The sequence below is a fragment of the Neltuma alba genome, unplaced genomic scaffold (assembly GCF_004799145.2).
Source record: "Neltuma alba isolate B1F8T4 unplaced genomic scaffold, ASM479914v2 tig00011720_pilon, whole genome shotgun sequence".
Classification (NCBI taxonomy): Eukaryota; Viridiplantae; Streptophyta; class Magnoliopsida; order Fabales; family Fabaceae; genus Neltuma; species Neltuma alba.
The window spans coordinates 87,713-112,230 of record NW_021636352.1 but is presented as its reverse complement, the minus strand read 5'-3'; the positions used below and the strand labels follow the sequence as shown (position 1 = coordinate 112,230).

Here is a 24,518-nt window from a genome sequence, read left to right as displayed (position 1 = left end):
CAAGACGTCTTAATTTGATCTTCACATGAAGATCATTATATAAATAGTTTCATTATGGAGCTCAAATCCATGTTGAGGAAAAAAAATGCATGCTTATCTATACTCTTGTTTTGTTTTATTTGAATCTTGTTGCAGGAAAAAAAATAAAGGACGTACGATTGCGAGTCACTAATTTGCCCAAAATCTAACATCGGTCTTACATTAGTAACTATATATAGTTACCATCTTTGTTGGAGATTGTGTCCTATACAAATCAATTAATTGGATGCATGCAGACATTTTATTTAATTGAACAAAAAAAAACTTTATTAAATTGTTTATTATAGTGCTTTGCATGCCTTTTTTGTAATAAAGATCCATAACTAATTAAATCTTATGAAATAAATAGTAGAATATAGAGGAAAAGTAGAGAATAAGAGAGTATATTTTATTCCATTCGTGGTACTCAACATATGATATAGACCCTCTATTTATAGGCATAACTTTACATATTCAATAGAATCTGCAGATTCCATAATAATAGGAGATAATTGTGGATAATGGAGATAATAGAAGATATTAAAGATAATAAGAGATAAGAGAGATAATGGTACATACATGAACATCTACAAAGATACTATATTCATAACATTCCCCATTGGATGTCCATAACTAAATATATGCCTCATTAAAAAACTTCTACTAAGAAAATCCTATGGAACAAAACCTAGCAGAAGAAAAAGAGTGTAACATTTATTGATATATTTCATAGTTGTGCCTCATTTAAAACCTTGCTAGGAAAACCCAATGGAAAAAACTATAGACAAGGAAAAAAAGAGTGTAGCATGTATTAACTCCTCCTCTTGACAATGTCATTTGATATCTCTAAGTCTGCGAAACCCAATGTCATGAACAAGTATCTCAAACGTGGTGGCTGGAAGTAATTTGGTGAATAAGTCTGCTAATTTTTTTACTAGAACAGATTTGCTGAATATTTTTGAAGGTCATGAGCGAAGAAGAATTTTGGGGAGATATGCTTTGTTCTATATTCTTTGATGTACCCTTCTTTTAATTGGATAATACATGTAGTATTATCTTCATATAAGATTGTGGGGTTCATTTTACCAGAAGATAAGCCACAAGTAGTTCTTATATGATATATTAAGGATCTTAACCATACACATTCCCGACTTCCTTCATGCATCAGTAGAATCTTTGCATAGTTGGATGATGTGACTGATATAGTTTATTTCATAGATCGCCATAAAATGGTTGTGCCACCACATATGAATAAATAGCTTGTTTGTCACTTACCAGTACGTGGGTCAGATCGAAATTGAGCATCTACATAGCCAACAAGATCAATCTTTGGTGCATTCAAGTAAAATAATCCTATGTTCATTGTACCCTTAAGATAACGAAGGATGTACTTAACTCCATTCCAATGCCTTCATGTTGGTAAAGAACTATATCTAGCTAATAAGTTAACTACAAATGATATATCAGGTTGCGTATTACTTGCAAGATACATTAGTGCTCCAATTACACTAAGATATAGTACTTTTTGATCAAATAGCTCTTCATCACCCTTATCTCTAGTTTCTCAAGATCTAAAAGGGTCCTTATCCACCTCCAAGGATCTTACAGCCATTAGAGTACATAATATATATGATTTATCCATATAAAAAATATTCTAGGATCTTTTTTGTATAAGTTTCTTGGTATACAAAGATTCTATTTTTCAGATACTCAATTTGTAATCTAAAACAAAATTTTGTCCTTCCTAGGTCCTTTATTTGAAATCATTTCTTTAGGCAATTCATTGCCTTTTCAAGCCCTTCTAGAGTTCCAATGATATTTATATCATCAACATAAATGACGATTATAACAAACTCATTTTCTGATCTTTTCATAAAAATGAATGGATATATTGCATTATTTTTATACCCTTCCTTCAAGAGATACTCACTAAGCTGGTTATACTACATGCGCCCTGATTGCTTTAATCCATATAGGGATTTATTTAACTTGATTGAATATTATTCTTGAGAGTTTGAATTATAAGCTTCTGGCAACTTCAGTTCTTCAGGGAGTCTCATATAAATATCACTATCAAGTAAGCCATATAAATAGGCTGTAATGACATCTATTAGATCCAAATTGAGCCCCTTATTTACTGTAAGGCTAATCAAGCATCAAAAAGTAGTTGTATTCACCACTGGTGAACATGTTTCTTCAAGATCAATACCAGGTCTTTGTGTAAACCCTTGAATAATAAGTCGTGCCTTATATCTTATGATTTCACCTTTTTCATTTCTCTTTCACGCAAAAAGCCATTTGTATCTAACTAGTTTTACATCTTCAGGTGTAAGGACTACTGGTCCAAAAATTTTTTGCTGTTCTAGCGATTTTAATTCTGCCCCAATTGCTTCTTTCCATTTTGACCAGTCATTTCTTTGTTTGCATTCACTAATTGACTTTGATTCATGATTCTCATTATCATTCATCACATCAAGCGCTACATATGAACAAAAGTGTCATCGATGTCAATTTTATTTCGGTCCCATGTATCCCGTTCATAACATAGTTTATTGAGATCTCATTATTTTACATATTTCAGGTACCTGACTTTCTTTGAACATCGGGACTTTAGCATTGTCTAGTGACTCTTCTGGAGTTGCTGACTTTTTTGGGTTATTCTCGATTAGGCCATCTACAATTTTAGCTCCTTTTTTCTTTTGATGGTTTTTATCTTTGAAACCGAGGCCTACCATGCTTCATGTGTGCTTTAGAATCATTCAAAATTGGCTGTCCATCAGGGACATCAATTTTGATAGGAGCATTAGCAACTGGAATATGTGATTTGTTACTCTCTTCGGGTAGTAAATGCGTCTAGCAATTGATTAGCCAAACTTTGCAAATGTATTATTTTTTGAACTTCTAGGTCACATTCTTTTGCGCGAGGATCAAGATGAGATAGTGATAATTATTTTCAACTAATGTCCTTTTCCAACTGCTTATTTTCTCCCCTAATTGTTGGGAAAACTGACTCATCAAAATGACAATCGGCAAATTGAGCCATGAACAAATCTCCTGTTGAGGGTTCTAGATACTTTATTATAGCAAGATATTCATATCCAACATAGATTCTCATTTTTCTTTGAAGACCCATCTTGGTATGTTGTGGTGGAGCAATTGGAACATATACAATACATCTAAAGGTTCTTAGATGGGAAATATTAGTTTCTTGACCAAAAACCATTTCTAAAGGGGAGGACTTAAAATAACTTGTTGGCTTAATACGAATTAACATTGCTGCATGCAAAATTGTATGTCCCCAAGTAGAAATCAAGAGATTTGATCTCATAAGTAATGGTTTCACAATTAATTATAAACATTTGATCAATGATTCTGTAAGTCCATTTTGTGTGTGCATATGAGCCACGAGATGTTCAACATCAATCCCAAGAGACATATAATAATCATCAAAAGCTTGGGAAGTAAATTTATCAACATTATCAAGACATATTTTCTTAATGGAAAATCAGGGAAATTGTTCTTAATCTAATTAATTGAGTCAGTAATCTTGCGAACGCTAGCTTGCGCGAAGATAATAAACAGACATGTGACTATCTTGTTGATACATCAATTAGAACCATAAAATACTGAAATGGTCTGCATGGTAGGTGTATCAATCCACAAATATCTCCCTGTATACGTTTTAAAAAAGTGAGAGGCGCACTTTCTAGTTTCCCTGATGGAATAATTATCTTTCCTTTGGAACATGCATTACATGAGAAAATATTGGATTGTGATATTTGTTGATTTTTCAATGAATATCCACATGAATTCTCAACTATTTTTTGCATCATAATCGTCCCGAGATGGCGTAATTGGTCATGCTAAACATTAAATTTGTTATCGTTTATAAACTTCTAGTTTACAATGGCATGAATTTTAATTGTACTAATAAACGTGTAGTACAAGGCAGAGGAAAATACGGGCAATCTTTCCGGTGTGCATTTCTTACTAGAGATTGACTTTGTAATAGCAAGATATTTTTTATTTTCTTTAGTTGTTGTTTTGATATGGTATCCATTCTTATGAATATCCTTAAAACTCAACAACTTTCTTTTAGACTTAGTTGAGTAAAATGTATTATCAATGCATAATATTGTTCCTCCAGGTAGAAATATATTGGTTCTTCTGGAGCCTTCAATCAACTTTGAACTTCCAAATATAGAATGAACATTAGCTTCTTGCATTACCAAATAAGAGAAATATTTCTCATTCTGAAGTATTGTGTGCATTGTTGCACTATCAATGAGACATAAGTCTTCATGATTGATGTCAATAGGAGCCATTCTTCATAGCAAAAGAAGAGAAAAAGAAAGAAGATTAATCATTTAATATTAATTTGGAAAGAACAAGTGTGTAACTTATTAATCATTTAATAATAATTTTGTAATAAACTTTACTAAGGCTGAAATAATAAAATCAGGTAACAATGATTAGATTATCTCAAATGCTCAACCATGGTGTGGCTGCCTATCTTTTTTTTTTTTGGGATAAATTTTGACTAAAACTATGGATTAATGCTCACTAGTTATTAATTTTTATTTTATTTTATTTTATTTTAGATAAAATACTAAAGCAAAAGAAAAGGAGAGAAGAAGAGAAAGTATATAAAATTAATGAAAACAAAATACTCATAACTTTTATTAATTTGAAAAGATAACAATATTGAAAGTGGAAATTTTATTAAGGAACGAGAAAGAAAAATACACTAAAACATAGATATTAGGGGGGGAAAACACAATTAGTCATAGAAATTGAACTCCACTAAGATAGATTTATTTTTTAACGATATTTCCATCACCAGTTAGGTGATCAATCCTTTTGTTAGGATCAGCAAAGAAATCAACAATATCTAGATAAGTGATATCCATGTTGCTGTACTCAGAATCGCCCTCTTCATCAACAAAATTTGTTTCTATCTTTGGCATTTTGTCATTGTTCTTACTTTTATTTTTAAGCCATTCTTGGTAAAGGTTAACCAAATGTTTAGGTGTACGACAGGTATATTCCCAATGATCATTGCCATCATAGCGATAACATGAATTTTCAACACGATTAACATTCCCAGTAATTTTTCTTTTGTAATTCTCATTATTCTTTGTTCTCTTCAAGTGGGGATTGAAACCCTAAATTCGACCACGTCTATGTCCACGGCTAGGGCCATGAGCACGACCACGACTACGTCTATATCCATGTCCATATGTATGGCTACAGCCTTGTGTCTATTCATTTGCTACAACATTCACCTCTAGGAATGAAGCAAAGCCAGTTAGATGGGATTCATGATTTTTCATTAAAAGTTTGTTATTTTGTTCAGCCACAAGAAGGCAAGAAATTAATTTAGAATATTTCTCGAATCCTTTTTCACGGTGTTGCTGCTATAGCAGCACATTGAATATATGAAATATAGAGAACGTTTTTTCTAACATATCTTCATCAGTAACTTTTTCTCATATAATTTTAGTCGAGAACTAATTTTGAATGTTGCAGAGTTATACTTGCTAACAGATTTAAAATCTTGCAAACACAAGTGCATCCAGTCGTAGCGAGCTTTTGGGAGAATAATCGTTTTCTGGTGGTCATACCTCTCTTTCAAACTATGTCAAAGAACGAGAGGCTCTTTTATAATCAAATATTCCATTTTTAGTGCCTCGTGTAAGTGCTAGCGTAAAAATATCATTGCTTTAGCTTTATCTTGAATAGATGCATGGGTGCCATCTTTGATTGTATTTCCAAGGCCATTGGCATTCAAATGAATTTCCGCATTTGGTGTCCAAGATAAGTAATTCTTCCCAGAAATATCAAGAGCCACAAACTCAGGCTTGGTAAGGTTCGACATAATAATACTGTCATAAAAAGAAAATAATATTAGGAAAAAATAAGTACATCATATATGGACTTCATATATATATATATAAATTGAATCTTAAATGTATAAAAATAATGACTTATGAGAATATAACGAGGCGAAAATAAATTAAAAGAAAGGAGGGGAGATACAGTTAATAAAAGAATCATGAAGCATAATGATAAAGTATTGTACCTTTAGTAGAGTCTCGTGCTGATAACGTGTTATGAAATAAATGGAATAATATAGAGGAAAAGTACAGAATAGAGAAACAAAAGAGTATTTTTTATTCCATTCGAGATACTCAACGTATGATACAGACCCTCTATTTATGGGTATAATTTTATATTTTCAATAGAATTTACAGATTCCATAATAATAGAAGATAAGGGAGATAATGATAGAAATATGAACATCCACAAAGATATTATATTCATAATATTAAAGAATTATTCTATGTCCTTCGTCAATTTATTATTGTGGGAACAATAATAAATTAAGACTAGTATGATGTTGATTGATGATCATGTATGGAGATACAAATCAAAGTCATAGGCACTTGTTGGGGACCAAAATGCCAGATCGACCCATCATGAGATAACTACATGAACTGGGTCACAAGCGTATCTTAATGTTTGGACGGGGGAATAAATTTCATGGCATTGGGACTTGGGTAGGAAATGGGATTAGGAGTGGAAATGCGTTTTAAAATAGGAGAATTACAATGAGGTTCTAAAAAAAAAAGATTACAAAACAAATCCCAAAACTTGTTATTTCTTACTGAAACTTGTCATTATAGGTTGTTTAGATTGTTATTAAAACTTTTTAATAATTATCTTTCTTCTTTAAAACTTCATTGTAATTCTCCCTTTTAAAATTATGTTTGGTATGGTGATGGAATGAATGTATTTTTTTTATTTTATATTCACAATTATAAGGGTAAACTGCCATGATATCCTTTTACCCTGCCCAAGCATAGTCACCACCATTCTTCACCTGCCCCCTCCGTACATCTCCTCATCAGACTAAAACCATTCAAATACCAAACGCGAAACACTACTTCAAATCAACACAAGCCAATAACTAAATGATACAAATCTAAAAATCAATTGAAAAATCTAGAATAGGCAAATCTAGTTTCAAGAAAAAAGAAATAAAACCCCAAGATTTGAAGTTTTTACTCCATGGACAATATCAGTTAGGCTATCGCATCCACAGGGAAAATCATGTTTGCTCAATTTTCTGAACTGATCAATGATTTTTATAACAATGGGCTGCCTTCAAATCTATCTGCGAGTTGAAACCCCAGCTTAGACTTTGATTTCAAGGGTGCTGAAATTGCCATGGCATATTACTGCTCTGAACCCAATAGCAAGTCACGTCCAAAGTGCCGCGCACTTAAAAAAAAAAAAAAAGGAACCAGAAAATCAAACGCACCAAAGATAAGTAGATCGAACAAGATTCAATGAGGGGGGAAAAATCAGAAAATTAAACGCTTTTACTAACCTTCCAAACACGTGCTCGTCATCGTTCTTCGCAATCGCCTCCGCCAATGTCAGATCCCAATTGTATCGTTCATAAGTCCCGGAATTGAACACCTTCCACACCATCGATATTTCCTAAGGGTGCTAATTAGATTTGGAAGTTATAACAAAACTAATACCAATACCAATCCTCTAAATATTTTGTACCAAACAAGCCCTTAGACATAGTTGTAAGACAAGTTAAATGATTTTCATACAATTTTTAAAATAGAATCTCAAATTAGTTTTGACAAGTCTCCTTTCTCTTCTCTTGCTCAATTTAAGTAATGTCTACAGATTTTTTATGGGAGTTTTGAAAAAACAAATTGAAATTTATTTCGCTGGTGCGTGCTCAAAACCCAACAACACACACGATTAGGTCACTAACATAGTTTCAGGGAGAGTTAATGCGCGGGTTCCTATTCTTTTTCTCAATTTTTAATTAGGTCTTATACTTTTTTTTTCATTTTATTGAATCCTTATTATTTCGAACATTAAAGGCGTTAGTCTTTCCGGATAAAATCTGTCAAACCAAGTTAGAGTTGTAACTATAATTCAAGTTTTCAGAATAAATTAATGTCTTTTAACCATTTTAATTTCCTTCCCTCAAAATGTTTATTTAATTGTGTGTGTTTTTCATCAGAAGTTTTGTGTATTTATTTTGATTAAAGTTAACTTAACAAATATTCTTTGGGTTAATATATAGATACATCATGTCTCGAACACGCAACCTAGTAAAAGATTCATGAAGAATGCTGAGAGAACTGGTGCTTTAGGAAACATTTAAAATATTTTGCAAGTTAAAGTTAAACAATTTTTTCTTCCATAACTTAACAGTAAAATTACACCCTATATTTTAAACGATTATTACTATTTAAATGACACAATATTGTACCTATTAAAAAAAATTCCTCACGACTTTCCCGAGTAACGAGTGTTCAGTAATGTGCAAGCGTGTGCCTCGTGGACATTTGTAGTGTTGGGAAAATTGCTCAAAAGGAACAAACGACAAACATAAATATATAATCATTATAAAGGATCTACAATTTGCATGATTTTTAATAAGGACTAGGATTCTTATGAACAATTATTTTAAAATGATAAAAAGTTTGCTCACAAGTGATGTTACATAATTCACTAAAAGTCTTGTTTAATTCACAAGTTGTTTTTTTTTTTTTTTTATGATTTACAAGATTACCCGCATGAAGTTGAAAAATGAAACATGTGGATCCTAATTTTACAAACAAAATTTCACATAATTTAGAAAAAGCACTATTTAATTAACAAAAAAGTTTGCCAAATTTTACAATTGGTTTTTCATGGCTTGTGAGAGACCTTACACAAATATTAAAATATTTAGATTTTAAGACATTGTAGGAGACCTTCTAATCAATTGTGACAAGCCTATTATACGTGTATCAAGCAAAACATCATGTAAATTATACAAAATACTTGTAAATAATTTTAGTTATTTTACTGTATAAATTAATTCTCATATATAAAGATCTTATTCCTTTTGGTAATTATGAAAATTTGATGTCAGCAAGCATGTTTGTCAGTGTTAATAAAGTACACATCATTATGATGGGTAGATGTAATAATAGACGTCATTATGACTTGACATTTAATAATCAGAACTACTCACAATTATCAACTACTCTCATAATGATATCTAATAATGACAACCACTTCATTTATTACAAGAGGATGAAATAGACTAAAGCCTTACAATACTCAGTTGTGCACACAACTAAAGATTTTAAAAAGTAGAATATTTATATCAAGTTGCTTATATTTATTATGTTAAGTTTTTTAATCACATATGACCATGTGTCATTTTTTAAAATATTAACATTTAATTAGAAATCCATATGAAACAAAAAGGGATACATAGTCATGTGGAAAAATTTGATATATTGGATATAAGCAATTTGACATCAGTTTTTTTCTTTCTTAGACACACAACCATATATGATTGTAGAACTTGATATAATAGATATAACTAACTTGACATAAGTTTTTTTCTTCTAAAAATTACTCCTCACTTAATTTTAATATTAAATGTAAGGTTTCAATTTAATATATTTTTATATTTATTATTTATTCAAACTAGTAGTAATTCATATAGTTGGCCAAAAAAAAAAGTAGTAATTCATGTACTTATAAAGGTATTTTAAAGATATCATGCCCTTAGAATTAAATCATTTATTTAGTTTTATTTATAAACTCAAATTAATTAAATAGTTTATATTAAGGATGGGAGGAGTGCAATTTATGTTCAAAATATCAGAATGATGAATGATTTGTCATTAATTGTTGATTTTTACAATTTGATCTAACTTTTGTTTTGGTTCCAATAGTTTTAAAGAAAAATGACAAAAGAATACGTGCAGAATTTCATAATAACAAATAAATGATTTTGATGAAGTTTGATATGAATAGTAAAAATCATTACAAAAGTGATTAGTATGACTATTTGTCTCTTTAAAGTTGAGTAGGTGTTTTTCCTTGTTTTCTAAATAGTTGGCTTTGACAATATCTTCTTTACTTTTTACTTTAGAAGAATCCTAGGCTTTTTTGGGCCCAAAAGAGAATCTTGAAGAAGACACAATGAAATGACGTTATTGTGTATATTGGTCATTTCGTTGAAATTTATGTTTACAAAGCCAAACCTGATCTATCATCACTTTTCTTTGTGATACATGTGTTTGTGTGTGTGTGTGTATCTATCCATTTACATAGAACTAAATATTGGTGTTGAAAAGGCACTGCACAATGGAGCCTCTTTTGTTCTCAGTGTGTGTCATCGTCCTCACTCTGCTTTTCTTCTTCAGTGCTTGCAGCTCACAGGCAAAGTCCCATGGCAAACGCAATGGGAAGCTTAAGCTTCCACCTGGCAGTCTTGGGTGGCCCTTCATCGGAGAAACCTACGACTTCCTCTTCTCCGACCCTCACCAGTTCATCAAACTCAGAATGCAAAAGTACTCTCCCAAAATCTTCAAAACCAATCTCCACGGCCAACCCACCGCCGTCCTCTGTGGCACTTCCGGTCACAAGTTCATCGCTGCAAATGAAGAAAAGCTCATGACCGCATGGCGCACCACCGCCATGCAGAAACTCTTTCGAGGTATATATGTGTGTGTTTGTGTCTATGTGTATACTTAATGCAGATTCTGAAGTTCTCTACTTCATTGTATTATATATCTTTGTTTTAAATATATTTCACCAGGCAAGGATCGGACAAATTCAAGCGACGGAGCCACCATTTCTCGGAGATCTGAGAAGCACGTGATTCGAGCGCCGGTGCTGATAAGCCAGGAAGCTCTGGTGGCTTATGCTTCGATCATAGATGGCATGACGAAGAAGCACTTTGAGAGGAAGTGGTTTGGGAAATCAGAGGTTGAGGTTTATGGGCTGATCGAGCTTCTTACAGTGGGGATAGCCACCAAACTGTTCATAGGTCTTGAAAGTGACGTTGAACGTTTGGCTAAGATGGCAAAGTGGTTTGGCCATATCGCACATGGCCTCAACGTTCTTCCTTATGATATTCCAGGTATTTGTCCTTGTGCTGTTATATATATGTAGACACTGTCGTTTTAAAGTTTCTTAGAGTGAAAACTGAAAAGAGAAATAAAGACATGATAATGGCCTTATCAACATCTTGGTCTCACATAAGTAAATAACATCTCTTGTCTTTAATATAAGAGCTAGATAACTAATTTCAGAATATCAAAGAAATTAGTTAATTGGTTATTTGTATAAATGTATCGGCCTCCCTAAACTATCATCTCCAATCATATGCATTGGATATTAGAATTATCCCTTGTAGGAATTGTTATAATTAATAGGGACATTTGGGAAAAAATAAGAGACAAAATAAATTGAGATCTTATATTTAACACGAAATTCAACTGCAATTAGTTCTTATATTGAAAACCGAAGGTAATAACATGTTTGAAATAAAAAAGTCGGTTCGGGCACCAAATATGTGTGTGTGTGTGTGTGTGTGTGTGTTTGGGATGGTTTTTGGGAAAATCACTTCTAAGCAATATTATAATGGCTAACTTGCTATGAATTACAGGGACCAAGTTTGGTCGAGCCATGAAGAGTGCAAAAGCTGTAAAGCATGAGATTTTGAAGGTGATGGAAGAGAAGAGAGAAAGGATTTGTAAAGGGGAAAAGCCTTCAGATATATTGTCGTTTCTGATGGTTAGGGCAGATCCCGCTGGGAAGGTGAAATCAGATAATGAAGTTGCTGGCATGGTTATGGGTTTGATTACTGCAGCTTTTAACTCTGCCTCCGTCGCTTTGACATTCGCCATGAAATATCTGGGACAATACCCTCAAGTTTACCAAAGGATCAGAGATGGTAACATATATCTAATCAATTAGCACAACATGTTATCACAGATTAGTAACGGTTTTTCTTCTGAGTTTTTAATGATAATGTGTGTTGTTGTATAAGAACAGAGCAAATGGAGATTGCTAGGTCTAAGAAAGCAGGAGAGAGTCTTACATGGAATGATATGCAGAGGATGAAATATTCATGGAATGTGTTATTGGAAGTGATGAGGCTTGTCCCTCCTCTTCAAGGAACCTTTAGGGTAGCCACAACTGATATTACATACGAGGGCTTCACCATTCCTGAAGGATGGAAGGTAGGTTTAAATTGGTTAGTCATGGAGCTGGATTTGGATTCTTAATGTTCTTTCAGAGCTGTGATTTGTTTTACAATTTGTGCTGCAGATATATTGGACAGTGAGCTCAACCAATAACGACCCAGAAATATTCAGAGAGCCAGAGAAGTTTGATCCAACAAGATTTGAGAGTGAGATACCGCCATTCTTGAATGTGCCATTCGGAGGGGGTCCAAGAATTTGCCCTGGAAAAGACTTTGCAAAGCTTCAAATGCTCATTTATCTTCATTATGCTGTCACCTTCTTCAAATGGGAACTCATTAATAATGTCAATCCTCCTAAGGTTCCAGCAAGCATGCATCCCTTGCCCTCTGAAGGGTTTCGGGTGCGACTTGAGCGTTGTTCCCAATAGGCCCTACCTTTCCAGCTCGGGGACCCAGGTTTTAAGTTGCTGGCCTCTTGAGGTGAACATGGATGAACTCCAGAGTCAGAACTCAGAACCAATGAACCTGGAAACAACCTTGATCTTGAAATAAATATTGCTACCCTACTCTGGGAAGTAATAACAACCATTTCCCCCCCGTTTCTTTTTATGAGCTACGTATTTTTTAATCCGCCTGTTACATTTTGAAAATCCCAAACATTTATTTATTTATTTTATCATTTTTATCTTCAAATAATAAAGGCGCTTTTAAAAAATAAATCACATCATATTTTAACTAATTTTAGTCAACTTTTTAATCAACATAATTCGGTCAACTGTTCTTTAAAAAGTGTATGTAAGCGTGTGTGAATGCACACATTTGATGCAACTAGGAGTTACTGCTTGTTATACAAACATCAAAGATTTTATTTTAGTAGAAGTTCAAATGGAGACGAAATTAAAACATATTATGTCTGTGTGTGTGTGTGTGTGGGTAATGGTTGCTCCGATTTTCATACACGTGATTCAGTCCGCAAGTACGTTGATAGGCACCAAATCATACTTTAGTGAGGCAAGCGCACATAATAAATTCAGAAGACAATCTACTGAGTTTGAAAACAACATTCACTTGGCAACGTTTGTCCTGTGTTAGGGAGCGTCTAGCAAAAGACAAAAGTAAATTAAGCCAAACGAACGCCAAAGTCGCCAGGTAACCAAACTTGGGCGCCATCATAGACTCCAATGCACTGTATAGAGCGAAAACAAACTATACAAGGACGCCTGCAACCTGGTGGAGAGAGAGTTCAGGTCTCTAATTCCCTCAAACGAAATATCCACTGTTTCTTTATCTCTCTAGCCTGCTTTAGTTTTTTTTAGGTGAAACTCTATCCCACTTTAAGCAATAAATGTACTTCAATCAGAACAGTCTCCTTTTGAGGTGGGGGGAAAAAAAAAAGTCTGCCCTCAAAACTAGATACAGATCACCAAACTATACATAAGTTCATACTTGAATTAGTTATACATTTCGTAACCTTAGGATGAAGCAAACCAAAAGAACAGGAATACAATGATGGTCCCCAAAGGCCCAAACAGACTCATGACTAAGGTTTTAAGATCATAGGCCGAGTATCCAACTGAAATTTATTCATCAATCACAAAGAATACTATTTTTCAGCCAGGGGGTTGCACACTATTGTTGCTTATAGTAGCCACTTTGATGGGGAGGATATGGACCTGGAATGGTATAAGGAGGCCGAGGAACTGAAGAAGGTTGTTGAGAATGCGCATTATAGTATGGGCCACGCCATCCAGGATATGCAGGTTGGCCATAGTCATGGCCTGCTGGTTGCTGCTGGGGGACCTGAGAAGGATAGGGGGCGGTTGATGGGTGTGGCATGTGGTAAGGAGGCGGTGGCTGATGTGCAGAGCCATATGGAGGAGGTTGAGCATATCCAGCAGCTGATGGCTGTTCAGGCAGCGGCTGATAATATCCAGTTTGGGGGCGAGAATCTGGCGGATAGGATCTTTGAGGCTGGTGTCCCATTGAAAGGTAGCCACTGCTAGAGGGGGCAGTGGTTTTGGTATCCTGGAAACTGAGACCAGCCACTTGTCTCTGAACATCTTCAATCATTTCCCTGCACTGGATGTTTCTGGTCATTATAAAGTCACTGCACTGCTGCTTTACATTTGTGATTGCATCCTATCGAACAGAGAAATTTCATATTGTAACATGACCAACATTTGCTTTAATAGCACTATTCATACACAAACAGAAAAAAAATATGAATGATTTGAAAATAACAATGAGATCGTTGAAACAATGTTAAACAGCAGTATCTGAAAAATTCTTGCCTGCAGCGTAACATAAAATTTCAACCCTTCATTGACGTTGTCTTTTATTTCTCGGTACTTTGCTATGGCAGCTTCAATCTGCTTGTAGCATTTTTCACGCGAAGCTGAAATAGATAAGAGAAAACCATGAACAAGTGACATAAAAGAAGCGAGGACTCTCTGAAAAACATGCATTAGCCTTTGAAGAGGAAAAGCTTAAATTTTTCATGAATCACAGGTTAAACAGAATGTATTATAAGAATCGAGAAATTTCTCTAACACTGGACTAAAGGACCAAAATTGACTTTAATCTAAGTAGATACTTATCCTTGAAAAAGGCTAGCAGCAAAACTAATGGTTCATTATATAGTATTTTGCACTTGCTAATTACACTCATCTCAAATTTCTCCAACTGTAGAGCACAGATAGCATAGCAGAAGCCACACTTTTCACTCATTAATGACCACAATCTGAAAGCAAATCAAACTTCGTCTGCACGGTGATAAGTTTTAAGAGAAGATATAATCAGATGCACAAGAAACTACCAGATAAGACCTACCTCTGTAATCTTCAAGATTAAAGATAGCAGAGAACTCATCATTTTGATCCTGTGATCAATGAATAATAAATATCAGAAGTGAGTCATCAACTTTCCATGTTTCCTCGAAGAAATCACCATTCATAGGAAATAGCAGGGGGGTAAATCAATGCACAAACAGAACCAGAAAGAGAACTTTTGTGCATGCCTACTTTGCTTGTAGCATAATTAAGTTAACACAGATAACCCAAACCTCCCTGGTGATTAAGAGCATGGCCCTTAAAATTCCTATATTGTCCCTAACACAATTAAATGAACATAGCCTGAAGCATAGATTGCAAAAATGGGCAAATAACTGAGCTGTGTGTGAGCGTCTTGATGGGGGGTTGCAAAGATAAATATTATTGAAAATAATAAGGAAGATTTTTGTTCTTCATCCAAACCTTAAGGAGTGGATGCATAATTTTCCAAAGTAAAATACATTAAATGTGAACTTGTATTCATCAATATTAATTGCAGTCAAAATCTATGCTAGAGATGAATCTAGTACATATAATCCTCGTGACTAACCAACATACAGGAAAAAGTAGTTTACTGCAATCAAGGCAGCAGCAAAAGGACAAAAAAAAAATACCAAATTGTTAGACACATTTCTCCTCTAATGCAAGGAATAAAGAGCCAACATATCTATCCTACAACAGTCGGATGGATAGAGAGATACCTGAATCTGCAGCAACAACTGCTCTTGTGCATCAATGTTTTGAGCTATTTCTTCACATATATGATCATATTTTGTTATCTCTTTCTTAAAAAGATCCTCATGAGAACCAGTCGACGTCATCAACTTGGGTAGTATATCATCCTGATGATAAATATAGAAATACACGCTGAAGAAATTTTTTCTAGTGTGTGTAATAGGTCCCCGGAATGGAGGGCACATGGCATGAACCCAACAGTAGAAATAGAAAACAGGGTGTAATAAGCAATAGCTAAACCACTAATTTAAACTTGTATCAGCATACTAAAAGTAGCTCAAGTCATGAAGTACTATATATTGTCTTCCTTGGACATCATTTATAGTGCAGAATATCGAATAGAAAAGTTTAAAAAAGGGATAATGAAAAGAAGGGAAAATATACTTGCACTATAATTATCAGAATCACAGACTCTCATCCGTTCAAGTATACTCCATTTCCTCAAATCATACTTCTCCAACACCAAAGGATAAGATCCAAGGAGGACATCAAACTGAGGCAACCCATACTAGTCAGTCCCTGTCATTACACTGTCTCTTGATATATACACAAATCCACTCCTCCCCTCTATTTTGAAAATATACACAAATATTTTCTAGAGATATAATATGACCAAAATTCCCCTACGAATAATGGCCCTTTCCTTTGCATCTAAGAATACTTTCATACATTTTGATGTCAGTTATTTTCAAATATAACATCTAAGAATACATTTTTCATACATTTTGATGTCAGTTATTTTCTGTTGGAAACTATAACATTAATTGATTTATTTCAAATTTAGAAAATAGAATATTTCTATTAGCCAAGTAGATATTTAATACTTATTGGCCACATATATTATAGTAAATGTACGCATGTTTAGTCAGAATAGGATTAATTGTAGCTCGTTTGAGGCAGAAGTAGTTGTAGTGCATCTTTTGGTTCTGGAGGAGATTATAGATTTTCAAAAGCAAAAAGGAGGATCATGAAATAGGTTTCAAGAGAAGAAGTGTAATTTACTACGAAATATAAAATCACAGTGGACTGCAAACTTCGAAGAGGTCAGATGGGTTCCCCAATCCCATGCTTTTGTTAAGAGAAGGGAGGGAGTGGAGCACTCTTTCAAGCCCAGTGACTGAACCCTATATACATCTCTAAAGACCCTTCCATAGTTGAAGCCAAAACAGAATGAAAGCATTGATATTGATGTTGTATGCAAACAGGGGTGAACAACGTCATTATATGATGGAACTGTGGGTTATAAAAGGGCAAAACGGCAAAACCCAACATTTCAACAATACAATTTTCGAGTATAAAGAATACATCTAGATAGAAAGAAAACCCATGCCCATAGAACAAGAACAAAAATGGAAGAAAAGTAAATACAAGTTAGGCAAACCTTTCTTCTCATCTCTTTAAGCATGTCTTCAAGGCCAGCCCTTTGAGCTCCCAGACTTTCAAGTTGCCTCTGCATCAGTGAGTGAGCACCAAATTTAACAAGAATTCCTTTTCTTTTTTTTGCCCGAAGTTTGACAAGAATCTTAAAATGCAATGGATGCTAATTTTAAAAGAGAAGAGTTAAGTCAGTCTTAATTTTACAGCCCCGGTCAAACGAAGAAAAGTTTTGTTGTAAGCATTTTGAAAGTAAATTGAAAAGGCCTTGACATGTTATTTCTCATAAATTCTCAAGTCAAAAACAAACTTGGTTGTGACCTTTGAGCCTATGAAGGTCCTTTTAATATATAAGGAGAGTCGGAAAAAAACTGTTCCATGCCCGGTTATTTTGGTCATCCTGAAATTGGATAATAAATTAAGGAAAGAAGTGCACTTAATAGCATTGCAAACGATGGATTTTTTTGAAGTAAAAAAGGAAAAAATAATAGAAACTGGAAATAAAATTTAAAAAAATCCATTATTATATAAAATATCCCAACAGAAATTTTAACAGAAGTTAATACAACAACAAATTAATTTAAATTAGAAACTAAAAAAATGGTTATGGACTTCATTCCTGAAAAACATCACATACAATAACAGCGTGCTGCGCTAATAAAAACAACATACCAAGCTCTGCTTGAGAGACCCCACAATAGCATCTTCATTGGCGTCTAAAGACATTATTGGCCTCGCCAAGGAAGGGAGTGCAGATTCAATCTGGCAAAAGAAAAGGATATTTACAGATATGAGCGAACCAAGAACTAATCAAACTTACTAATGCAATAAATTTTGCGTTGGAGTAGACAAAGGACATTCAGGGATGCATGATTTTGGTAATAATTCATCATATCAAAATGCTCTATTCTCTAATTATATTTAGTCATCAATTGGCATAAGCACAATATATACTGAAATTAAAAATGAAACATTAAAAAAAGTTCTGATGAAAGAAAATGGAACGCATGCATGTTAAAATGCACAAATATTTCCAGAAAAAATAATATTCAAGTAACAATGAACTTGTTTTTAGGAGATAAAATTCATAGAAAACAACTGCAAACATGCAAACAACTCAAGATAACAACATAAAGAGATCAATGATTTACCGGACGACTGTCAAGGATAGCCATAAGTGCAGCATGTTCTCTAACTGCACGCTCAATCCGGCCATCGCTTTCTGCAGCTTGCTTCAAGTTACCTGCAAATCTATTTAACCTATCCTGCAAGTTCTTTGTTAAAGTGCTTGATTGAGGCCTAGTCCACTTTGTCCCAAATTGGCTTCTAAATTGGGCATCTTCTCTTGCCTCCTTCTGCAACAGGTCCTCTGTCTGGACTAACATTTCTTGATTTACCCTCCTTAGATCCTTAAGCTGCTGTAATTCTGCTTCCAAACCAGCAGGACCCCCACTGATCTGCACGGCCTCCACATCTTCTTTAAGATGTGTTGGTAGAGTTAAATTTCCTTCCAAAGCAAGAATAGAATCAGGCAGCTCCATTTCCTTTAGTCTTATTCGAGTTAACTCGCTGGCTTGTTGCAATTTTTCAGCCTGGGTTCTTATAATTTCATCTACCATCTCAGTGTACCTGGAGAGTGATTTTGCGCTGCTGTCAGGAACAAGACTTGCAAACATCTTCTCTTTACTAGCATCCAACACTTCATTCATTGCCATTGGCTTCACCATGGAAAAAGCAGGAAGAGGTGCTAAGGAACTGGGAGAAGGAATCCTCATGAGGTAAACTCTATCATTCTCTTTAACAGCCCTTTCAAGGTTTCGGTTAAGATTGGCCTCTAACTTACTAATTGCGTCTAGGATTTGTGCGGGAGCACCCTTTGAGCTTTTCTTTGCTTCAATTAGTGCATTAACCCCACTCCTCAGTCTTGCAATCTCCTCTGCTATCTCTTCTTTCTCATGTAGCTCTAATCCATATCTATAGCAAGCTTCTCCAAAGAATAGAGCTGCCTTTAGCTGCACATGAGCTAACCAAGACTTGTCGAAATGCTGGTTTAGAGGAGCAACGTTCAATGCAGCTAAAGCTTCCTCATAGTATAGCCCAACCTAAAATATCAGATGTATGCATTAGTTCTTCAACCCCAAAATGAAGGAAACGCCCAAAAAAGTACTCCTTACAAAAAGCATGATCAAAAGGCAAAGCTGTCAAACAACCACCTTTCAAAGTAACATTTGCATGAATCATGTGCATTATTTCCAGTGCATGTCAAAATTAATACTAGTACACCACACAAACTATTATTTTACAGTATTTAGCCAGTATAAGAGCATCCTAGTTTGTGGCACAGTTGATATGAATAATATCCTATTTCCCAAAGGCAGACATGTAACAAGATCTCATCAATTGTAACGAATCAAAATCAATAATGGCCAATTAGAATTATATTGCTGAAGAAATCTAGGTTCAATCAGCTTTAAGATATATTTGACCACTTCAGTGCCAATCAGAAACAAAACAAGTTATCGCCATGATTATATGCATCACACCTCGAGTTTAATTGCGTACACGTTAACAATCACATAAAACATAGTTCATTCTATCAGGACCATGAGTCGGAGGAAAGCTATCAACACCAACGAAATGTAAAATCAGAAACGCAAAAATTTCAACAGACCCATTGGCTAATGCATGCACTCAGAGCAATCTAACTGCATAGCCAGAGCTCCTATAATTAAATGGCTAAAGTTTAATCAAATTTTACTTAACAAGCGGGCCCAATAAATCTACATACCTGCCTAGAGATCTTCGCACAAACCACCGGGGTGCTTCCTTTTGCAATGGTATTCTCAAACACGCACTCTTGTGCTTGAGCCAGCATCAACCTCTCCAACATTCCCGAGCACTCAACAGACAAATCCACTGTTGTAGAACTCCCAATTGACGCCTTCATGGCTGCATTATCCCTCAAGTAAGCAAACGACCCAGCAGCTGCGATAAACGCATGCGAGGCCTGCCTACGGCCGTCAACAGTATTCCGATCATAGGATAGCCCAATTTGACTATAAACTGCACCCAAATTGAACAAGACCGCGGCTTTCTCAAGGTGAATATTCTGCTGGGTGGCCTTCAATTTGGGCTTAAACGCATCGAACCACACAAAGCTGAGAGTATTGACGTGATCTGGGTCAGAAGATATGGGGAAACGAGTCTCCACAAGGCACAGAGCTCTGTAGTAGGATTGAAGAAGGTCGCGGCGAGCCGTAAGGGAAGGGTCAGAGTGGCGCTCGAGGTCGGAACGGAGTTGCTTAAGGGTTTGGAGGTCGTCTTCGATGTTGTGGGCCTCGCGTTCGGAGTAGTGGAAAGCGACGTAGTTGCGAAGAGGCCGATAGAGATCGGTCGAGTTCGTCTTCTTCTCGAAGATGGCGAGCATGATGTTGGTGGTGGCCGCAGTAGACGACGATGCAGCCATGTTTGTGGGAAAAAATGGATCACAAAGACGAATGGAAATCACAGAGAAACGAAAATTTCCAAGGGAATGATCAAAACAATTGGAGGAGAACGGGAAGGAAAAAAAAATCCCCCAATCTTTCGTCCACTCGGCATCAGTCAATCTCCCAGCATTAGGTTTTTCTGGTTTTTTATTTTTTATTTTAAACAAAAAAGGTTTCTCGTCGGAGACTCTAACTTAGTCCCAAAGGCAACTAGAAAAATCAGAGGTAAATCAATAAATGAAGCCATTTACATAAATAAAATAGTACTTCCAGTTCTTAATACAAGATCCTATTTAATTTTTATTTAGATTCTAAATATAAGACCCTAATCTATTTTGTCTCTCATATTTATACATTTTTTTCTAAAGGAACCATTTTAATAATTATAGTTATAGTCAATACACTTGATTAATAAGGATATTTTAGGAAAAACAACACCTATTTAGGACAAATAACAAACTCAACTTATTTCCTTAATCTCCTCCAATTAGTCAACTATAGGACCAGAGGCGGTAGCATATTAGATTAAGTGATTAACTTACTAATTTCCCTAATGTATATATGATATATCTAATGAATAGCAATATAAAATTTAATCTCTCCTGTAAAAATAAACAATACAACTTATTGTTTAAAAAGGAACTTAATATAATATATAAAAATAAAATGTGAATCTTTTCACATAAAAAATAGCGAATCTTACCTTCTTTTTTTTTTTCAAATGGCTATATGTCAGGGTCAGATTTGAGCATTGGTAGGATTTAATTGAAATAACTCTTCATTTATGCAAAACTTAAAAGGTTGTAATATCTCTTCATGTATCTTATAAGAATTTATGTAAATCTTCCCCCCCAAAAAGAAAATTACAGGTAATTGAAGTGGAACTCATTGTCAAGGGCCTTTTCATCTAATAACACATACACCTACCTTAAAAAGACACTGTAAATTTTGTTGAGTCTTTTATAAGTTGTGGATTGTGTAGTTACTTTTCTTTGAAAAGGGTGAGTGTTTTTATGTTTAGATTTCTCCATTAAAAAATTATATATCTATATAAATTTGAAAATAAATTGCACTTATTTTCATATTTGATTTTATATTTGTTTACCTGGTCAATCATTTTCTAGGTTAGCTTCTCTCCTAACAAGGGACAAGACAAGAATCAGGATTTATGTTGAGAAATTGTCAAATTGCCCCGGTACTTTCTTTAATTACATCTTATCCCCACTAGTCAACGTTCGCTTGTACCCGGTCCGGTTCAATGCAAGCGCGTTGTCGGCCTATCTATGCTATAAGTGCACGCCAAGCCATAGCAAATCGCTGCTTCTTCTGCTTTGGACGTTTCTGGAAAGGACGAGGCGCGGGGTTCCTAAAGTCAAGCCCTTTCGGCCAACTCTTGAAGGAGAAGGAGACCCATAATCTCGTCTGCTTCTTCTTTCTGGTACGCCTTCTATCCTTGTTCAGTTTGATTCCTTTCTTCGCCGATCTTGGGTTTACTTTTTGTTTGTCGTTGAGCATTAGGGTTTCCTGTGGTGCGTTAGTTTTGTTTCGTATTTGATGTAAAGATCTGATAAACTATCCTTCAATTTGTGATGGATTCATTCTGTCCTTTGATGCGCGGTGCTCATGTATTGCTAGTATAAGGAAATTTCTTTGCGGTGGTTTCTGTAAATTTTTTGGATTTTTGTTATCTTTTATGTGTATTATAACATTATTCAATATACAATTGATTTGCTCCAGGTTGCTTCTGAGACTTCAATCCCTTGGTTTGGGGTAGAGTGCTGCCACAGGCTTTTCCTCTCGGACATATAAGGTAGGAATAGGAGGTTAAATTTGCTTTTGTACGTTGACTCTAAAGATGTTTATTTGCATAACATATCCTTGTGAGATTTGGATTTGCTATGTGGAAATCTTAGTTGTCATAATCATGCGGTGTTTGCTTCGAGATGATTTATTACTATGATTGTTCATAGGCTTTAAAGATTTTTTCCATGTAAAGCTCAATATGCTGAGTGGTTTTATGGGAGATTGAGAATAAGAACCACTACTGTAGAATTGGTGTTGCTTTCTTATGTTTCTCTTAAGGCTTAAATGGTGGTAACCTGTGTTATTGTGTAAATGATCTCAACTTGTTCATTTCCCCATTTACGATAGATTCATAGAGAGCTGTCCTTTTTTCTCGCGTGGTATAATTTTAGGCAAAACATTAAAATATGTATAATATGTACGTTTGATCATTATTCATTTAAGCTTTTGTTTAAAAATCTTAAGGTAGAGCCTGCACTTCTGACAAAATCAATGTTTGTTCGAGTCCCTTGACTTTTAATTTTATTATTTCGCTTTTGTTGCATCATTTCAGTGACGACCTTGATTTTTTAATGAAAGTCACATGTTTTGCATGTATAATGAAGAAAATAAATAATCAAACATTTATTTTGTTTGACTTCCTTGAACTCGTTCCATTTTATGACTTGATTGTCGAACTAACTTTGTTTTTTCTCTTCTGTGAGATGCCCTTCTGGTCATCATTTTACCAAAATGCAGTTGTTGAGTTGGTTTTTAAATACAAATGGACGCCAAGAGATTCCTCCAGCTTGTGGAGGAGAAGAAGAAGAGAATTATGGACAGAAAGGAGGCTCCTTTGAAATGGGAGCAGAAACTGGAATCTGCTGCTAAGGCCAAGGCTGATGCTGAAGCTAAAGAGAGGAAGTTGAAGGCTGCTAAACATAGAAAACGATCTGGCTCTGATAGTGAGTCGGATTATGACAGTGATGGTGAGTATAAGAAGTCCAGTAGAAGAGCTCACAGGAAGCATAGGAAGCATACTCACTCTGACTTGGGTGACCATGATAAAAGGAAAGGGAAGAAATCCAAGAGAAAGACGAAGAAACGGTCCTCAGAATCTAGTGACAGCAGTGATGAGTATGATAGTATCTCTGAGGAAGAGAGGAGAAGGAAGAAGAAGCAAAGCAAGAAGCACAGAGATAGAGGTTCAAGATCAGATTCCAGTGATTTAGACACTAGTGCTGATGAGGTAAGCAAGAGGAAAAAGCACTCAAGAGAACACAAATGCCGAGCTGTATCACGATCAAGTGACTCAGACTTCTCTAGTGATGAAGAGGGTCGGGCTTCTAGAAAGAGTCATAAAAAGCATCATAAACGCCACCGAAGATCTGAATCTAGTGAATCGGACTTGTCAAATGATGAAAATGATACTGCTTATCACAAGAAAAGCCGAAGGAGACACCATAAACATCACAGAAGATCACAGAGTTTGGATATGAGGTCATCGGATTCTGATGATAATGGACATGGCCGAAGAAGCCAATCTATAGGGAAGTCATCAGATGAGAACAATGAAGATTATAGGGGATTAGTGACTAAGAGGCATGGCCACAACCACCACCACCACCACCAGCACAGGCATCGACACCACTTGAATGGGGAGAAAAATGGAAATCATTCTCCTTGCCATCACTTGCCAGAGATGAATGGAAAGCATGACGAATTAAGCAAAGATGTGATTATGAGATCTGATGGAGATCATGCGGATACAGCCGTGGATGAGAACAATGAGGGTGATCATGGCAGTGAACTTGTTTGAGTAGCTATGATGAACGATTTGTTGCCTATGCTTCATTATTATTTGAAGTGACCATCTGGGGTTTGTTCTGAAACTTGCTGAAACCAGTTTAATTTTAATTATTGTCTTGTTATCATCTGCATTATTGACAATTTGAATTTAGAGTTCCTGGTTCCTAATCGGACTGTTCTGTTGACAGTGTTGCCTGTTGCGATGCTGTTATTTTGACTGTTGGAAGCCTGAATAATATTAGGTATTCTCATTCAGTTTTTTTCGCTTCTTAATAATAGCAACGGAGCAACAGGGGAAAAAATCATAAACACCCCTGCCCTCTCTCTCTCTCTCTCTCTCTCTCTCTATATATATATATATATATATATATATATGCGTAAATGTGTGGGTGTATATATGTGTGCGCGCAAAGAACTAATGACGCAATTTGTGTTTTCTTCCTATGCCTTGTT

The 24,518-nt window shown here is 35.1% G+C and overlaps 4 protein-coding genes across 5 annotated transcripts; 3 read left to right on the top strand and 1 right to left on the bottom strand.

The window, feature by feature from the left end:
* Positions 1-10,203: 10,203 nt before the first annotated feature.
* LOC114717240 (beta-amyrin 28-monooxygenase-like) lies at positions 10,204-11,740 on the top strand. Its single transcript, XM_028902341.1, has 4 exons — positions 10,204-10,555; positions 10,658-10,981; positions 11,510-11,637; positions 11,714-11,740. Exons 1-4 carry the CDS (start codon positions 10,204-10,206, stop codon positions 11,738-11,740), a joined length of 831 nt encoding a protein of 276 aa, XP_028758174.1.
* Positions 11,741-11,770: 30 nt separating this feature from the next.
* LOC114717239 (beta-amyrin 28-monooxygenase) lies at positions 11,771-12,477 on the top strand. The gene is made up of 3 exons (XM_028902340.1): positions 11,771-11,797; positions 11,899-12,086; positions 12,175-12,477. The coding sequence occupies exons 2-3, from the start codon at positions 11,904-11,906 to the stop codon at positions 12,475-12,477; spliced, it is 486 nt and encodes a 161-aa protein (XP_028758173.1). The 5' UTR covers positions 11,771-11,797; positions 11,899-11,903.
* A 918-nt stretch (positions 12,478-13,395) lies between these two features.
* On the bottom strand, positions 13,396-20,580 carry LOC114717234 (vacuolar-sorting protein BRO1). The gene is made up of 8 exons (XM_028902334.1): positions 19,775-20,580; positions 18,138-19,088; positions 17,659-17,748; positions 16,994-17,062; positions 15,579-15,719; positions 14,879-14,927; positions 14,341-14,444; positions 13,396-14,188 (listed from the first exon to the last, which is right to left on the bottom strand). Exons 1-8 carry the CDS (start codon positions 20,450-20,452, stop codon positions 13,679-13,681), a joined length of 2,592 nt encoding a protein of 863 aa, XP_028758167.1. The 5' UTR covers positions 20,453-20,580; the 3' UTR covers positions 13,396-13,678.
* Positions 20,581-21,792: 1,212 nt separating this feature from the next.
* LOC114717235 (sarcoplasmic reticulum histidine-rich calcium-binding protein) lies at positions 21,793-24,320 on the top strand. 2 transcript variants are annotated; one of them, XM_028902336.1, is made up of 3 exons: positions 21,793-21,912; positions 22,212-22,284; positions 23,016-24,320. In XM_028902336.1, the coding sequence occupies exon 3, from the start codon at positions 23,041-23,043 to the stop codon at positions 24,073-24,075; it is 1,035 nt and encodes a 344-aa protein (XP_028758169.1). In that variant the 5' UTR covers positions 21,793-21,912; positions 22,212-22,284; positions 23,016-23,040; the 3' UTR covers positions 24,076-24,320. The 2 variants fall into 2 exon arrangements, with proteins under 2 accessions (XP_028758169.1, XP_028758168.1); XM_028902335.1 differs by having other exon boundaries at positions 22,982-24,320.
* Positions 24,321-24,518: the final 198 nt, after the last annotated feature.

Bases quoted from the DNA above. Each gene is read 5' to 3' on its own strand.
- LOC114717240 (XM_028902341.1), top strand. From the start codon at position 10,204: ATGGAGCCTCTTTTGTTCTCAGTGTGTGTCATCGTCCTCACTCTGCTT. The intron at 10,982-11,509 runs GTATTTGTCCTT...TATGAATTACAG, and splicing joins TCTTCCTTATGATATTCCAG to GGACCAAGTTTGGTCGAGCC. The intron at 11,638-11,713 runs GTTAGGGCAGAT...TGATTACTGCAG, and splicing joins ATATATTGTCGTTTCTGATG to CTTTTAACTCTGCCTCCGTC.
- LOC114717239 (XM_028902340.1), top strand. From the start codon at position 11,904: ATGGAGATTGCTAGGTCTAAGAAAGCAGGAGAGAGTCTTACATGGAAT. The intron at 12,087-12,174 runs GTAGGTTTAAAT...TTTGTGCTGCAG, and splicing joins CCATTCCTGAAGGATGGAAG to ATATATTGGACAGTGAGCTC.
- LOC114717234 (XM_028902334.1), bottom strand. From the start codon at position 20,452: ATGGCTGCATCGTCGTCTACTGCGGCCACCACCAACATCATGCTCGCC. The intron at 17,749-18,137 runs GTAAATCATTGA...TTCTTTTGCCAG, and splicing joins CTATCCTTGACAGTCGTCCG to ATTGAATCTGCACTCCCTTC. The intron at 14,189-14,340 runs GCAAGAATTTTT...TCTGTTCGATAG, and splicing joins AATTTTATGTTACGCTGCAG to GATGCAATCACAAATGTAAA.
- LOC114717235 (XM_028902336.1), top strand. From the start codon at position 23,041: ATGGACGCCAAGAGATTCCTCCAGCTTGTGGAGGAGAAGAAGAAGAGA.